This window comes from Brachyistius frenatus, unplaced genomic scaffold, assembly GCF_029030835.1.
Source record: "Brachyistius frenatus isolate BFR_SWC_R1_liver_20210118 unplaced genomic scaffold, ASM2903083v1 Contig_16, whole genome shotgun sequence".
Taxonomy (NCBI): domain Eukaryota; kingdom Metazoa; phylum Chordata; class Actinopteri; family Embiotocidae; genus Brachyistius; species Brachyistius frenatus.
In genome coordinates, this window is record NW_027210615.1 from 2,998,664 (window position 1) to 3,017,193 (window position 18,530).

Genomic DNA, 18,530 nt, shown 5'->3' on the forward strand with positions numbered 1-18,530 from the left:
TCATCACACATCCCACCCACCCCAAAGAACATTCCTCAGGACTGTCCGCTCGCCCATCATTAAGCAAGACCACCTGCTGGCAAATCAGAACTCCCATCATGTTCTCAACAAGCCCGGCTAACCCCATTACCAGCGAGCCTCTGGACTGCTGTACGCACAAATCATAAAGAGTCAGTGGTATGCTGGGCAGTAAAATGCTGCTCATTAACATCCCACAAGGGCAGCATGCACACTAGCTGCACTCAGCATTGTGGATTTAAATAGATGTAACACAAAGGGACAAAGAAATGATCTCTGATGCAGCTGTTGCATGACTGTGCACCAACTTCTGACTGGCTCATCTCTCTCACTCTAAAAAGAAGTGAGATAGAAAAGAAGGAAGGGCAGGAAGAGATCAAGACAGAGGGAAGAAGAAACAGCCCTTTGTTGCTGTTCTTCGTCAGGGCCTTGAGGAAAAGACTTTGGCATCGAGTCATCAAGAGCTGAAACAAAAGCAGCTGATAAACAGAGCAAGACAGATACGATCTCCTTGTGCGCTCATCACTTCTCCATCAAGAGGGCTTCCTCCCTTCCAAACCGCCAACACCTCCGCCTTCAGTCTTTACTGTCATTAACTGGGGGGAAAAAATGGCATGGAAACAATAACAAACACAGCAGCACACACTTTTATTTTTTTCTATCTTCTTAGCTCTTTACGAAATCTGAAGGACAAATCGTGCAGTTGAGCCTTTAATTGCACCCCTTCATACACTTTTACAGAACCATGACTTAATTTGTGCTTCCAAAGACACAGCAAATGACTGCTTGATTCTGTTTGACACATTATCGGTCAACTCTCTGCACAGCACAAATGACAGTGCTAACGTTTCACTGAATAGCAGGGAAAGCAAACAAAGGAAGACATTCTGTGCCAGAGGCTCTTTGCTTATCTGCCCCCGACAAGGTGCAAATTCAACAATGCAGACGAGGTGCAGTTTGAGTTTTAAGGGTTACAGATTTTTGGTGTTGCAGTTTCTTATTTCAACCAACCGAAGTGCCTGTAAGGGCTTCGGTAAGAGAGATAAAGCATAGGAAACAGAAAAGAGGGCATTCTTCTTCGCGGCAAAAATGGCGGACAGCATTTTAAGAGGTGATCGGCGCTGAAAGTGTTCACTGACATCTTGTAAACACTCCTCTGGTGGAGGGCAGCGCCGTGGCAAATGAAAACTTGCAGCGAAGCGATTGCACACATGGACGGAGTGGCCCTGAAGTGCCACCACCCAGCGCGAGGAGCACAGGAGTAGAAAAAGCATGAAACTCGATGCCTGAAGGCATCTATCTTCACGCAGCCCCGATCCAGGAAAACACAGCAAACACAACCTAAAAAAAAAAAAAATCAGCATTTCCTTCATTCTACATCACTCATTTTATTTTCTCTTGCGTCTGTGTCGTTCTCAAAAGTCTTGGTGGCAGAAAGCTCGCACGCAAAGCCTTTTTTCTTCCACCTCAGAGAACTCTGCCAGGCATTCCTGAGTCTATCCTAGCTATCGAAAATGTCAAGAATGAGGAGAAAGCAGACGAGGGTACAAGGAATACTGCGGCAGGTAGAGTCTTGTCCCTCTGCGCTAACATCCCACGGTCTCACGGGGGTAGTGGTTGCATGGAACGGATGAGACCTGACTTGACTCTCTTAATTAAAACTCTTCCCTTGAACAAGCCTCTCGGCTCATTCTCCTCATGATGAGCTAATTTCACTCCCCAAACACAAAACTGCACCTGACAGTTGACCTGGGAAATCAGAAGCTCCAGAACCTTCCTCGGAAGATGTTTAATCTCTTCAGATGTCTTACATCAAAGACTTTTGTCAGATTTTTGCCAAATGACTCCTTGAAGTATTTCCTTACCGCTATTCCTTCAACTGTAAGGCAATATGAGAAAATCAGGTTATGCGAAGTAAACCCTCTTCAAATACAAAGCCTTGAAACAAAAAGGGCACATTCTAGACAGTTTGCCAGAGCCAAGAAACTCCCATTTCCACAACAGGAGTCCAAAAAGAAGAAAAGGGGAGCTGAATAAAAAGGTTAGCAGTGCAGTGTTTCGTGCCTAGACAGACAAACAGAAGAAGTTTTATGTGTGTGCCAAATGCAACTTAACACTGCAAACAAGCTCCATCCATTGGAACATCGTGCCACCCAGAACTGTTCAAGAGGAAAGTACCCAGAATATTGACGCTGCAACTCTGAAACAGCGATTGTCCCAGAAAGCCCTCCTCAGCAAGGTGATTTGTGCTCTAATTCATTTCCTCCTGGTGCTGCCGGCCGGCCGGTCTAAATGTTAGATTCAAACTTTGAACGTCTGCCAACATTGTCAAGCACCAGTAAAAAGTTAAACAGCAGCAAGTTCACTGCTCGGTGGCACGGGGGCACAGGCTGTTACAGTCTCACAGTCACGGTAGAAGCTGAGATTTATTAGTCATGGCTGCATGGTTTGTCTCATAACAGCCTGACAAATTACTTCTCAACCAAACAAGGACTCAGAGGAGTAACTTGTCTGATGCTAAAGTTCTGGCATGGAAATCAACAGAATAAATGATAATATTCGAAACATCACTCATTTCGACTTCTAAAAAGTCATTTTGTCTTTCTTTTACAATGATGTTAAAATGGTGGGAAATGTGTGAGTCACTCGTAGAGAAGTGTGGGAACCCGTACTGCCCCGTAAAGCTCCCGTGTCATGTGTTATTGTGCATGTAAACGTTGAGGAGTTTCTCCTCTGGCTTAATAAAAATGGTCCAGCTACAAGGTGCAAAGGTCGGGAGTCATCCCTTAACCGGTCAATGACTGTCTTTAAGGTGTTTATCAGACACACCCACATTTCGAGGCTTCGCTATGACCAGACTTGGAGCCTCACCATGGCAACAAAGCTCCTGAAATGACTCAGGTGTCCTTGTTTCATGGACTTCTGGGAAACTTTGACCATGTGGGCCTGAAGCTGTGTAATTTTATGGGGAGTCGTCAAACCACAGCATGGATCATGTACTAAATCACTCACGTCACACACTATATTGAAAGTGATTTGGAAAACAGCAAAGATAAGCAAAGATAAATGCTTATCATTGCAAGATTTCCTTTTTTAGAACTTTGAACACAAGCGCTCTCCTTTCTCCCTCATACAAGGCGAACTGTGGGCCCTTCGTCGCGACAAACTGCCTGCTTACCTTCCACGCAGTGCTCCACATCCTCCAGGTTGCGCAGGGTAATCCTCATCAAGCTTGAGTTGAGCATAAGTTCGTTCTTGTGTTCGGGCCCCATGGAGTCAAGGGGAAGGTTGAGAAAGAATATACGCGTGTCGCCCGTGGCCACCTGGTTGTCACAGATCCCGGGGTTGCCGAAGCCGCCGATCATCACCTTGTTGCCGCCGTCCAGGAGGATTTCATGGTTGACGTCGGTCTTCCCTTTCAAGTAGCGCCACACTCTGACCTTTACAGAGTGACAACAGAGAAATGCACATGATTTAGCATATTGTGAAAAACAAAATGATTATGAACAGAGGTGCATGCTGGAGATTTTGGGCTGCTGTTGAGCTGTGGCCAGGGTCTGCCTTCGAACCCTCCTGAACATTGAGGCTTTTGTGATGTCACTTTGGGGTTTCTCTGACTTTACTGTTCAACGTCTGAACTGATTCTTTCTACTCAAATGAATCTCATCCAACAGTTGCAGATATAGACTTTGTCCAGCCACTGGAAAAGGTGTCTATGATACAGTATGCACCCATATTCACTGCATCACAGGAAGTACAGCGAAGACTGTTTTATGCACAGTCATGGGAAAGCTCCCCCTTCCGTTACATGCTAGCCGTCTTGTCTCATGTCAGCATTTGCTGCTGGTTTTCTGTTTCTAGAACAAGAGCTGCATACCTCTAATCTACTCCATCCATTCACCGGCAGACGGGAAGCAAGTGGGCGCAGAGGGAAAGAGCAGCGAGAGAGCTGACCAAACACATCTTGTTTATTTTTCACAGATTATAGAGTGGTCAACCACAAGTCTGCCGTCGTGCAAAAGTTAGTTTCACAATGAATGGGTGAGGAAGGAAAACGGAGGAAGAGTGCTTCCTGACTAAAAATGGGCTTATTTGTGGATCGGTGGATGTTTTTTTTCCCCAAATGAGTGTTATAATTTTGTCTATTAATCAGAGACAAACATGTGACACGAAGAAAACTGAAACAATATATAGTTTTAGGTCTTATGTCTCACATTTGTGACTAATGGCAGTGCACGACTACACGTCGTATTACTTTGGGCACATCTTGTAGCATTTTTTAGAGCTTTCTGCTGAGAAAAAACATATTATTGTCTCTTACACAGTATAGCAGGCCGTTATAAGTGTTGTTGTGGTAACTAACATTAATCTTTTGATATATTATGTACTTTGTTACACCCGGGGCAATCAATGCTGCTGCCAAATGTCAGAAAATCCCTAGGTAGGGATGCAAGAGGTGTCATTTGTCGGATACACTACACTATCAAAATTCAGATTAATATCCATGCAGCCACTGGGACATGATGACAAGTGGTTTCCAACATTTATGATAAGACATCAAGTGAGAGCTAAGAGTCAGGGGCCACTGAGGGACCAGCTTCCTGCTGCAACATGTTTCGGATGATGACATGGTCTGTTAGTTCAGCCTTCGCTGTGTAATTCTAAAGAGGAAATAAAAACAAAAAACCCTATCTGTGTATTTCTGAGGGCAAAGTGGATTCCCTGTCAGTGTCCATGTAACCGCTGCCAGATGCTTCTGGATGAATGAGTTTGTAAAATGTTTTTCAGGCAAGCTGCTGATGCCTTTGATGGAGTTGCAACATAAACTAGGTGGTAATGGCTTCCATCAGCTCCACGAGGGGAAAGATATTAGGTGATAATGTGACTTAAACCCTGTCAGCAGGTGTCTTTTCCTTTAGCTCTCCTGACGCTGCTTCACTTGATCGTTTCAGAAAACCGCGTGAAAGCACTTACCTTGCAGGAGTAGGTGTTGTGCACCGGGTCCATGTTAATAATTTCGTCCACGGTGCCGGTCAAAACTATGTTGGCCTCCTCCTCCCTGTCCTCCAAGTCTTTCTCCGGGCAACTTGCGGCGCATTGCTGCCACAGAGCCACGAGCAGCCCCGCCAGGAGCAGCGCTCTCCGGCCGGCCTGGAGTGTGCGCTGGGAGCCCATGATCACCGCACGGATGTGACCCTAAAAGTTAAACTTTTTCTCAAATTAAAAAAAAAAGTGACCGCCCGGCGCGTCCGGCGACAAACTCCAAACTCTTCGAAGGCGTTTAAATGTTTGCACCGAGACCCCTCTGCACAACTTCCCTGCGTTTAACCGGCGTCTCTTTCACCCTGCAGCCCTGTGCCTCGCATCTGCAGCCCGGGTTCAAATTTCCTCTCTGCCGCCGCCGGCTGGGAGACCAGGAGGGAAGAGAGGAACTAGGAGGAAGAAGGAGGAAGGGGCAGGGATCTCTCTCTCCAGGAATGCAACTCCACTTCTCTCCCCCCCTTCTCTTTTCTCTCTCTCTCTCTCTCTCTCTCTCTCTCTCTCTCTCTCTCTCTCTCACACACACACACACACACACACACACACACACACACACACACACACACACACAAACAGTCCACGATGACGCTCCCCGATTTGCATGCAATCTGAAATGCTGATCCCACAAGTGAGGATGAGGTGGATGGTGGGGGTGGCTGGAGGGCTGCACGCTGGGGTGCCTGTAGAAAGTGGTTGTCCAACGCCGCCCCCAGTCGGACAGACTGTGTCTCTGCCTCTGGTCCCCGTGAGTGGCGGCAACCGCCAAATCCCACCCACCCCACCCTTTACCCCCAAAAAGACCCTGCATGAACAGGGAGGGATGCCACACATGCCTCTTAGACCATTCAAATTTGACATTAAGAAGATGGGTGCACGTGTAATACCTCTAACCTCGAGATGTCATAACAGCAAAGCATAAAGAACTGAATCCTTTTAGCTCATAGTTTATTGATTATCATTGGTAGTTTGTCACCTTCAGCAAATGATAGCACATTTTTAGTCAAGACATATTGCTACACCTCACATACAGTTTTGAAAATCTTGGATCGAAATCATATTAAATGTAGCTTGGTTTGAGGCCACTGATTCCCTGCAGACTTCCAAGGCGGGAGGAAGCAGATTTCACATTCTTATAAGCTTTATAAGTTATTCTGCCACTGATATGAGTTCAAATTGAATTTTGTTTAACCCTCAGAGACCTCAGAGACCCACCACACATACTGTGTCTCTTTTAGGGGGGGGCAGGGGATCGTTAAGGGGAGAAAGCAGATCAGCAGATACATGCCTCATAGAAGTGATGTACGACATCCGAAAGCCTGAAGATTAATTTGAGATGCCGTTCAGCACTTTGTGTCGACTTATTTGGCCCCCTTCCCAACAAGCCAGCATGACCTTATTGATACCAATGGATGCCTCTTGTTTAATATGATTCTAGTACCTTCAGTGTAGCTTTAAAATTGAGCCGCTACAGCCTCTAAAAGGCAGTAATGTTGGCCAAAGGTCCCTTTGGGGGAAGAGGGTATACACTTCCCTTTTAAGTTGTTTGCTTTCTGCAAATTGTTTTACAATTTAAGAGTATTTCTGTAGAGAATCTCCACCAGTAAACAACTTTTATAAGGCAATGTTTATAAGGGAATTATATGTCAGTGTTAAGTTTAATTAAGTTTCGCTGCTCCTGAGTGATCATAAAGTCCTATGAATGCAACTATCAATTATTGCCCAGTGTAATTTTTGGACTTCATTACGTTTTTTGAGGGCTCTAATTTGCATTACTTACTATTTTAAAACTTGAGCTTCCGCCCCCAAACTTAGATTAAAGTGCTCAATCGCTTGTTCTTGAAAGTGATAAGGCTGTCCAACACCTGTCTTTTCAAAATCACTGTGATATGATTTACTGGAGGATACAGAACAACTGGAAATATAAAAACCTTTATCAGATCTAATTTTAAGCATTAACTTTGGCCTCTTTGACAGAAAGATTTGGAAGCTGATAAGCTGAGCTGTGACTATTGTGTGAACACCCGCCGCAAAACTTCCTCAGGGATTGAACATCCATGTAAAACCGTTCTTTACCACTGAACAGGCAGATGCAAAACTCACCCCTGCGCCATATATCATTAAAGATCCCCCTTATATCGTAAAACTTCCCATGTTTAAATCTGTAAATGCAACCATGTGGCTATTTTGTTAGAGCTCCTTTTTAAGAACAGACACTGCGTAAATTTCCACTCCTCAAAAGCTGTAATTTTAACTACCCTTCTATTTCTGGGAAAATGACAGGCTTGGTTGTGCAAAGTCGCTTGTGAGGATATTTGCAGAAATTTGTTCAAGTGGGATCTCGGCAGTGTCAGCTGAGTTAACCAAAGTAGACCCAACTGTCACTTGAATCTCAAATAATAGTTTGTCATTGCTTGTTAGACAAATTTATACAAAAGCCTCTGACAACCTGTACCTCTGGCCAGGTACAGTTAAATCACCACTGTTCATACACAAATAATCCTCCAAATCAACAAATGACATAAAATAGAATTTCATTAGGGTGTAAAACCTTGAGCTGCTCCTCTGAGAGTCGATAGCAGACTGACTTTGTGGTCTGAAAGAATTCCCGCTGGCATCCGCAAAATAAAATGAGCTTCATTTCATGGCAGTAATGACTAGTTGAACCAGAAAGTACACCCAAATGCAAAAGCATCTCCACTGCAGGTTATTATGTATTATAAATTATTCTTAATGTGGCTGGATGTTGTTGTCGGACAGGAGTCACTGCTGTAATCTGCAGTCAAATCAATCTTCCTTTGTTTCTGGTTTGCAGTAAACAGTAATGAGTGTAAATTAAATCCTTCTCAAACACTATAATACAAAAAGTGTGTTATCAAAATGTTTTTTTTCTGGATATGTAAGACAATTGTTTGCTATGCTCTATTGCAACTTTATTTCATTGCTGAGTTTCCAGCTTGGTCTGTTGCCCCCCAGTGGCTAAAATATAAATAAATAAATCTTTACAGATAAATGCAGCAGGTGACAGTTACTTCCTGCTTTTGAATAGCCATGAAGAAGCTTAACTGTATTTTTACATTCAACTATATTATATTACAGCTAAATTAAGCTTATTTTTACAAGCAGGGATGATGCTTGATATTCTTGACTCAAAAATATCAGAACACAAGTATGAGCAAAAATCACAACAAAAAAACATAACCAAGTCTTTTACAAAAAGACAAAAATATATCTGGGTCAGAGGGGGAAATGATTTTCTGTATCAGGTGTAAATTCAAAGTTAACTGTGGATGATGCTTTTTCTATGGACACAAGACGCTTAGTGCTACATCTCTTACAATATGACACTTACCAGAGCAGTCCCCCCCACCCCCACCCACACACACACCACCCCCAGCAGCCCTCCTTCTCAGTTATCTCGTGACAGCCCCCCTCCTCCTCCCACAAATATTTCAACACAAAAGCCCCACAAAGTAAACAAGCTTTAACAAGTATTTAACAAGTGAACGAAGACATTTGATGGGATCTTTTGTGAATCAAAGCGGTGGCAGATGCAATTATAGCAGGAGGTAAAGAAGCGCTGGGGAGCGGAGACACCAGCCTTTATTCCCTCACAGTGGATTTACTGGCTGAGGTGGAGAGGGTGTGTGGAAAAAGCTGGTGTATTACTTAATTTGAACTTTTTTCTCTCGCTTGCTTGAAGTGGGAAAAAAAACCAAGTGCCACGACTCTCCTTTTTCACATGCTGGCGTGTGTTAGCCGGTGTCAGAGAATCATTAAGTATAACATTCCCCCCAAAAAATCTGTTGTGAATATAGGCTACTATATTGCTGATGTTCACAGAATAACTTTAGTTCATCAAGGGGAAAAACACTTTAATTATTCAAATAACAACACAGGTCAAAACCTACATGGCGGGACGCTGGAGGCCTTTCAATTAAAACATTTAATGAGGACGTCCTAGTAGTCGGCCGACCAATGGTGACTTCAGCCATCCTCTAATATACACCAGGTTAATTAATTCAGCAAACACTACCCAGTGTGTCAGTGGACAAACAACACTATTATTCATATGAATAAAATGTTCACATACTTCCAATATGCTAACACTAGCTTCCTGCTTCCAGTCTGCATTAAGAGCTGGTTCCAAAGGTTTTACTTTTGAAGCTGTGCTGTGTCAACGTCTAATTTTGTTTGTGTGCTCTTTGTGCCCTTTTGAGGCCACGCCAACATCAATGTAAGGTTAATATAACGTTACTTAAACTAGCGGCCGACAGAGAGCAGCAGGGAGGCGAGAGCCGCCAGGTGAGCATCACGCTCACGTCATCTGGGTGATGGACAGTAGTTCATTCAGGGCCATTATGAATCACCCAGATAACCTGCTATGAAGAAGGCAGATAAGAGCACAGGCAGCTTGTGTTTGCAAAAAAGTCAATGTCCATCATAAAGAGTAAAACAGCAGTAGTGTGTACTACTGGTGAGAACCATTTCACTATAACCACCGCTTGCCACAAACTGTTAGTTGGTAGAGAGCCACTTGACGGTGTGTTCTTCACAACATCCTTTTACAGTCTAAGCGATCCAGTGGGTCAGTTTTTGTTCATGGCAAGAGAAGAATCAGATTTGAAAATGTCAAATATCTGCATGAAATATTAGCTCTTAGCAGTGTTATACTGGTCTTGGCCTTAAAAAACCCATCGCAGTCAACTTGTATTTTTCAGTTATGACATGATGGATGCAGATGGAGCCTTGTATTATAATCTATTTTGATAAGTTATACTTATGTTGATGGCTTACACAGAAGAACCGCTGCAGCTGGAAGAAGCTGACTGTATTCAGGCGTGTGTCACTGGAAAGAAAGAGGTGTAACCCGAGATACAACATTAGCAGCCAAATTGTATGCAAAGCCCAGGGGCTGAGTTTGACCAAGGAGCAGCTGCAGTGCTGCACCCATGTGTATCACTGCATCATGGTCAGTCCGAGAATCTCAGTGCAGTGCAGCAGTGAAAACCAATCCAACCTTCGGGCTTATGTCCTAGTCGTGTAAGTGATATCTTGTGATGCACCACTCCTGGTAAAGCTATTCAACGCCCTGGCATTCAGTTATGTGTTCAGTTTCAACATCCTTCATCCTGATAATGTCTGTTCATTTCCTCTGCTCTCTACGTCATGTTTTACATTGCTCTTATAGATAGCGTGCACGCCCAAACCCACTCAGCATTCCCACAATATGCAATAGACATATACACTAAGTACACACACACACACACACACACACACACACACACACACACACACACACACACACACACACACTGAGACATTCGAGTGTTATCAGACGAGGCTGCTGTAGCGCTTTTGTTTTTCTAGAGGACAGGCCCACTCTTCTTTATCAGGTATCAGCATGAGAACAGAGCTGCCTGGCATCTATCCGCCTCAGGCTACAGGCATGGTGTTCAGTTTCCTCCAGCATAGCCTGCACTGTTTTTGTTGTCTCTGGGTGCCACATGGAGAAATGTTGAAGATAAACTTAACATGAAAAGAAAGTCCTGGTAGCTGTTGTATGGCTGAGTTTGTTGTATATTTGTATGGATTCATGAATGACCTTTATGCAAGTAATAATCAGAATCATGAAAGAGATAAGACAAATCAGTGAACTTTACACTGTAGCCTCGACCTACTTGTTCCGAAAAACATTGTGTCAAAGACAGGGCTTAACGAAAGTCCACAAAAAATGAAAGGTGCCTTGGCAATATAAAAAACATTTTGGTTTGACTTGTTGGTTGTAAAAAAGAAGAAGAAAAAAAAAATCTATTAGCTCACCACACAGTTGTTTAAAGATTTGGAGCATACAATATCTGGTCTAGATAGGGATTTGCTTTAAAATTGCACTGAAGGTATACTATACATAAAGCTGTTAAAGGACCTAAGGTGGCTCCAAGACCCCTGCAATGAGCTGATAAAACCCGACAAAACCCTGGAACTGGTCTCCTTCATTCTATCACTCTGAAGCAAGGACCCCTGCCTGGCCAAAGCCATAAAACCTATCTTGTTTAATTTGCAAAGATACTTAAATTACGAACATGATGTTTCTCCCTAAGGAAACCATAAACAGGCCCTTGACACTGGTGGTGGTGGGTGAAGAGGCAGAGCAGCGTGCGACTCAGGTAAGGTTGTATAAATATCACTTGAATGAGATGAGCACTGGCTGACAGGGCGGCCGAGTGAAATAACTGGATGATAACTGAGAGGTGGAGCCCTCGACTGGTGTGATAATTATCTTCATGCTTCAACATGCAAAAAGTGCCTCAAATGTTTAGGATTTCATAAAGAGGCAGAAATATATTGAAAAAAAAAATCACTCATCATTTGCGTTGTCTGTGTTAAATGTATGTATAAAACAAAGTTTCAAATACAACAAACTGGTTTAAATGATACACTCAGTTATGATTTTTCACCAATACTCTGTACACATGTGCAGAGTTTGTGGGTGACAAGTTCAATGAACAATACAGCTGAAAAAAGAATGTAAATATACAGAATATGCCTGAAGCCTTGCTCAGTTTTCTGAAGTGCAGCAATGAAAGTACTTCCTGAATAGCTTTGGCGTCAGTCTGTATACTTTTCATATTTGCAGCGAGACAATTGTCACATAGTTTTGTACTTGTGTCTTTATAATTCTTGCCATGAGGGCCGGCATTTACATTTGCTAATGTGTCTGCAAAATTGTCGGAATTTTATCAAGTGCTTGTTGAAATGCCGTATATGAAATGCCTGTAGCAGCTCTCTGCATTTCCATAAGAAAATTGCTTTTTGGATTTTGCATTTCTGCACAATTCTAATCTATTTTGGAGCTATTACACCGTCTAGTAGAAGGCTCATTTGGAGTTGATTGGTTTCTCAAAAAGGTGCAGTTTGTCATTCACAACATTAGATTGGTTTGTTTTAGGTGTTGCATATTGTTTGTTGGAGTCATTCGTTGCAGATGTTTTTGATTCTGCTGTTTATGGTGTATATCAGGCAGTGATGCAGTTACTTCTAAGTAAGTTTTGATGATATCTATTTCGTGGAAAAGACAGATGTCATCTCCAGCCTTTCGTGCTATCTGCTTACGGAGAAGTTAGATGGAAAGTAAAGGAGAAAATTAAGTGTTTTCCAGCTCTACATTGTCCTGTATTCATCCACTTTCCCAAGATACGAGAAGAGCTGCAGCTAACAGACTGTGTTTAGCTGTCTGACAGTTTGCCAGATGGCGCTCTGCTTTGTGGCGTCAAGTCTAAACAGGAGAGCTGGTTTCACACCTGGTTTTATCCCTGTGCATTTAACTGGAATGTCAGATAGTTCAATGCCCCGTGGAGCCTCTCCCATTTCTTTTTTTTCATGCTCCAGCTTTGTTTTCATCAGAAAGTCTGCAGTTTGACGACATAGTGCAAAGTTAACGTCCATGGAGTGACCACAAAAAATACTCACAATCTTGTTTCATTATGTTTAGACTCATGGTGGCCTCCCTCCTCTCTCTTTCCCTAAAATATGCAATGTCTTTCTGAGTATTCATTTTAAATAAAACCAATAGCCTCGTGGTCCTTGAGGTTGTCTTCTTTTAGTATCTGTCTTATCTCAGAGGATTGCTATAGATAAGGTCGAGTGGAGACAAGATAAACGAGTGTCAGTGAGGAACACCATGTAGACCGTGTCTGCCTCATCACAGATAGGGAGCCAGATTAAGTCCCCTCACTTCCTCATGTCACACAAGTCGACTGCATTGCCTCCTACAGTGTCTTCAGCCTGTAATGTCTCCACACAAGCATATGATACTTAAAAGTCAGCATCAAGGTCAGATAACCTTTTCCCTTGGATAAAAAAAAAAATCCCCCAAACTGAGGTTACCAGAAGCTAACCTCAAATGCAATATGACAGTATGAGTTTCTGCAAATCATTATGTTTCAAAGCAGCTGTGAACTGTTTACTGACCATATTGACAACAGGGCAGCAGTGAGTGATAGCAAACCTGTTTCCATAGGCTTGTTACAAAAAACCTCTCCATCCATCTGCTCCAGCTCCTGCTTGCTCATGCAGAGTGGCCACAATTTACAGACGGCCATTTTGCCAAATGGATAGTGTTTATTCATTCCCATCGTGCTCTTTGGCAGGTGCTCACCACAGTCCATTAGGAAATGAGTGCACTGCGAATGCACACAACCACGCCAATGCTGATGAATGGCAAGATCAAAGCCTGTCTGACTCCCTGTGATTGAGTTGCCACTGTCGAACTGATTTGGTATTCTGGTTGTGTCGGCTGCTTCTTTGGCTAGATTCCTAATGAGAGTAATTTCATGTGAAACCGACTGCTCCAAATCACTATTAATGCACTTTGTCATTTCCTTTCTGTTTGACATATTGGATCCCATCATAACAACATGATTACCAGTTGGACGATAGTTGTAGAAATGATGAGTAATGCATCTGTGGAAATACTAATACCATTTTAAGCCAGAGACACCAGCATTTATCCTGTTATGCTTCCTGATTAGTGACTTTCTGATGTACAAGAACTCAGTGTAAGAAAGGATCCTCATTTCCATAAGCTAGCCTTGGGTTTTCCCTGCACTGTGATTCATGGATTAGCATTAGTGTTTGATCTATACGTCTCGCTGAGGGAGGGAAGCTTACTCGATAGGTTGACTCGGTGGCTGTGTGTGTGGGTGTAGCTGCTCTCACCGAAGTCAGGGAGCTGAGCGCTGGGCCAGAAGACAAACTAAGCAGTGACAAGAAAGTGCAGCATCATCATGGATTCCTCCTCTGCAGACTCACTTCGATCTGAAATGCCTTTCAAGTTGCATTAGCTAATTGCCCCCAACGCCCCCACCCCTCCCCTCCTCTATTGTCTCTGCAACACTTTGCACTTTCTCATCTGACTGGCTTTGCTGATTCAATTCAGTCACAGACTGAATTGAATCAACAAAGCCAGTCAATTATTTATCGCAGTCATTTAATTCGACTGAGTTTTGACATACCTGGATCCATAAAAAGGATATTTAAAATGACTGATTAAGTCATTACAAATACAAATTTACAAACCAGTGACCGTCTACTTGTGTACCAATCACCCAACACTGCATAGACTGCTGATAGTGCCATTTTTGCTTGACTTATATAGCTACCTTAGCTAAAAAAAGATGCATCATGGTTTGGTTGGGCTTTATAATGCATTATCTGTAGAATGGGAAGAGCAAACACCCCTATTCCTAATTAAGAGCATTAATGCTTTATTCTATAGTGATTATACCAATTTCTGGTGCCAAAGTGGGCTTGATGGAAGTATCGTTCTGAACTCATCCTCAGGAGTGTTGCCCAGGCAGGTGGGCAGATACATTCAGACCCGGATATAGTGCTGGGCTGCAGCCAGGTAGGGGATAAAAGCTGCCTCCAGCACCTCGAACCAGATGTTATCTCATGAATCCTTGGCCAGGAATCTGTGACTCATACCGAAATCCCTCCTTCTGCTAAAACAAAAATCCCAGAGAACCTCTGGAGGACTAAAAAAAAGGGGACGGGGAAAGGAATAGGGAGAGGTAGTCAACGGTAAATCATGAGGTGCGTGACAGGGGGAGGGAAGAAAGAAGGTGGAAAGCATTAGCAGATGGATAGATGGAGATGAATAATGTGGGTGGAGAGGTAAGTGCAGCAGTGAGTTCACCTATTCTGCCTCCCCACTCTCTCCTCCTTCAGCGTAGATGGAATGACAGGATGCATCATAGGGGAAATATTTCAAAAGCACGGCTGAGTGAAGAGGCAAAGCAGAAAATAAACAGGAGTGACGGCAGCGGAATCAAAGCTTCCAACTGATGAAAGTGCGCCCAACATCCTGTCTGTCACTTAGAGGAGGAGGCCGGCTGCCTGTTAGGACAAGAGCCTGTGTGGCTGTGAGTGTGCATACATTTGTGGCGCTCGGGCGGTTTTATGTGTGTGTTGAAGTCAAGTGACTGCGTGTGTCTTTCATCTCCCTAAAGCACCTTCCCCTCGTCTTCCCATCGCTCTCTCACACACGCACACATACACACACACAAACTCTCCAGTGAAAGCACATGTCTGAAAGAAAGGTGAGTCCTGCCGATTGAGCGAGTCAGTGTCTCACCAGTGAAATATGTCTGGCTCGGCCGGGCCTGAGAAGCCCTTGGGTGCAAAAGTAGGGATCTCCTCCCCTTCCCTCCTGGTGTTGTAGCATTTTGTTTTCCCACCCTCACACTGACTCACCCTTTCATTTTCTTCACGTAAACTGCTGCAAGGCTGCATGTCTTTTTGGCTCTTCTTCCTCTGCAAAACCACATCACACACAGCCTTACCCATTAACGTACACATTTGCACGATTGCATGTCACAGCACATCACACATGTGTGATACCAACATACAGACACACTGCTGCACTGCACACACACCTGATTATCTGACTAGGGTTTCCTTACCTTTTGTAACTTGAAGCTTTTAACCAATTTTTGCACACAATGAAATCTGCAACATATGTTGTAAATGTGCAAGTGTGCCAAACAGTGTTTCAAAAGCAGAAGAGCCAGGAGCTATACATCTTCCCATTAGAATAAGTGCTTGAATTATTTAATAAAAACATGAACTGCCAGAAATCCCTTGTGTTTGTGTCAAGATCAGTCAAGTCTGCCATTCACTGCAGGAGCTGCTTCTATCACCTTCTTTCCTTTTAAATTGAAGACACTTCAGTTTAACATTACTTTAAATGAGATGCTCGTGCGTTGCATTAACCTTCATATTAAGTGGTGATCTTTTCTTTCAGGGATGTGAAGAGTTGGGTTCAGCTACAGTTTTAGTTCTCTAAATGAGAGGCTCATGGTCTGACTTTAGAGAATGACTGAATAGAATTCAGCACTTGAAACCCACTTTTGACAGGGTCACAGTAGCAATACCATCTGCTGCAATCACATTCAAAGTGACAGCTGATGCTTTCAGTGATGCTCTCATGATACCGTACAAAAATGATTACAAAATGTGTTTTTGTGTGTGTGTGATGATTAGATGGATTTGCTGCTGGTGTTTTTTTTTTTTTTTTTTTTTTTAAACGATGAAGTATGGCCATAAACAAATTCCAGTATCCGTTCTTTATATTGTAATTTAAGGTTAGAAGAAGAATTTGTTGAAGTCCTCTGAGGATGTGTACCTCCTAAAGCACCACTGATGGGCTCCAGGCCCCAGGCCCGAAAACACTGTCCAGGGACTGCAGATGGAATTGAACTAATAGCTAAATATAATACACAGCATCTCTTCTCTTTGTAAGCTTAATGAAATTTGTATACGGTACAAATAAACCTAATAAACTAAAACTAAAGAAGTCTAATCTTTCACATCATGATCTTTTTCTAGAAATGTAAAAACAATGTGGTAATTATGGTTAATTTCGATGATGAAAGTTAATTTGACATTTAGGCTCCAGTTTCCTGTAAATGAAATGAGAGGGAACGAGTCTAAGTGGTGCTGCAGTAAATGTCACCACTCAGACATGTTAAGAGGTCGCAGCCATTTCATGTACTTCTGTGAGCTCAGGTTGATGAAGTCAGACACACTGTATGCTCCTCTCAATGTTAAAAGCTGGCTGTATACCCGGACAATGTCTCCCCCCTGAGGCTGAAATTTATAATCATAATAATAATAATACAATTTATTTGTATAGCACCTTTCATACAAGAAATGCAGCTCAAAGTGGTTTACAACAAGAAAATGACATACGTTTCGCATAAAAACAGATATAAAGGAACATTTAAAAATCTAGAAAAGAAATGAGATGCCTGAGAACAGATCAAATGCATAAGAACAGATTAAATGCATAAGAACAGATAAAATCCATAAAATTAAACACAAATAGAGTTAAAATATAAAATAAGCAATATGCATTTTAAAGGTGCGGTAGTTCAAGTGCAGGCAAGTGCAAGAGAGCTTCAAGAGTAGCCAGTTAAAGGCTGATGTAAAGAGATATGTTTTGAGCTTTCTTCTAACAGTATCAACTGAGCAGCTTCCCTGATATCTAACAGGTAGTTTGTTCCACAGCTTTGGAGCTTTGTTCCACAGTTTTGGAGCGTAGCTGACAAAAGCTGAATCCCCAATTTCCTTTCGGCTGTTGCTGGGAACCTCCAATAAACCAGCAGCAGATCATCTCCGTGTTCTTGAAGACACATAGTTAACCAGAGAGTTAGAGATGTAACATGGTCAGAGCCCTTTAAGAGCTTTGTATGTGAGGAGGAGGACCTTAAAGTCAATCCTGTGTGTTACAGGCAGCTGGTGCAGAGCAGCCAGAACTGGACTGATGTTCTCTCCTCTTGGTTCTGGTTAATACTCAAGCTGCTGTGTTGTTTTCTTTGGTAGGCCAGTAAAAAGTGCATTACAGTAGTCCAGTCGGCACCTTGGAGATGTTTCTAAGGTGGAAAAAATAAGTTTTAGTCACCTTGGTAATGTGGGCCTTGAAACTTAGATCTGAGTCTAAGATTACACCAAAACGTGTTACCGCTGATCTTATCCACGGAGTTAGTTGCCCCAGATAATTTTCTACGATTTCTCTTTTTGTTTTGGGGCCGACGAGGAGGATTTCTGTTTTATCCTCATTTAATTTTAGGAAATGATTGCTCATCCATTTATTTATTGCTGAAAGACATTTGGTGATGGAGCGCATAGCTGCATCATCATTTGGTTCCGCATAACATCTGCATAACTATGAAAACAAACATTGTGCTCTCTAATGATGTTCCCCAGTGGCAGCATGTAGAGTGAGAACAGAAAAGGACCGAGGCAGCTTCTTTGTGGAGCCCCAAAGCAGCTGTCATGTTTCTCTGACACTTGATTTCCAATGCTGACATAAAACTTCATCTCTCTGATGTATGTTTTGAATCAGTTTAAGAAACTGTCGGACAGACCAACCAACTTCTCAAGAAGATTGATCAGGATATCACGGTCAATCGTATCAAAGGCTGCGCTCAGGTCTACGAGGATCAGAATTCAGACCTTATTTCCATCAGAGTTTAGTCGGAGGTCTCTGATTATTTTAGTAAGTGCTGTTTCAGTGCTGTGATGTGCTCTAAAGCCTGAAACTCCTCCGGATGTTGTTTTCTTTAAGAAAGGAGTTTATTTGCACTGAAACTATCTTTTCAAGGATCTTACTAATGAATGGAAGGTTGGATATTTGGCCTGTAGCTGGTCAATGCATTGACATTAAGGCTGGGTTTCTTAAGTAACAACGAGGAAAAAATATCTGTTTGAAGAGATGTTTATAATCTCGAGGACATAACTAGACTGCTGTTGAATACCTGCTTAAAAAAAACGCTGTTGGTATTGGGTCAATACAGGAAGTGGAGGAGTTACACTCAGTGACATTCTTACAGAGCTCAGTTAATGTGATGGAGATGACTTTTTTTTTTTCCATGGTTGCATCTGTGTTACAAGATTTTTGGAGTTCGTCTGTG

At 42.7% G+C, this 18,530-nt stretch overlaps 1 protein-coding gene across 7 annotated transcripts in view; it reads right to left on the bottom strand.

Moving 5' to 3' along the window:
• Positions 1 to 5,483, bottom strand: part of agrn (agrin) — a 283,677-nt gene extending 278,194 nt beyond the window's left edge. For 4 of the 7 annotated variants that reach the window (XM_069693990.1, XM_069693991.1, XM_069693988.1 and 1 more), the window contains exons 1-2: positions 4,993 to 5,483; positions 3,197 to 3,458 (exon numbers count right to left, since the gene is read on the bottom strand). In XM_069693990.1, the coding sequence (XP_069550091.1) occupies positions 3,197 to 3,458; positions 4,993 to 5,193 (463 nt within the window). In that variant the 5' untranslated portion in view covers positions 5,194 to 5,483. The remainder of the gene's footprint in view (positions 1 to 3,196; positions 3,459 to 4,992) is intronic. The other 3 variants (XM_069693993.1, XM_069693992.1, XM_069693996.1) reach the window with 2 other exon arrangements.
• Positions 5,484 to 18,530: the final 13,047 nt, after the last annotated feature.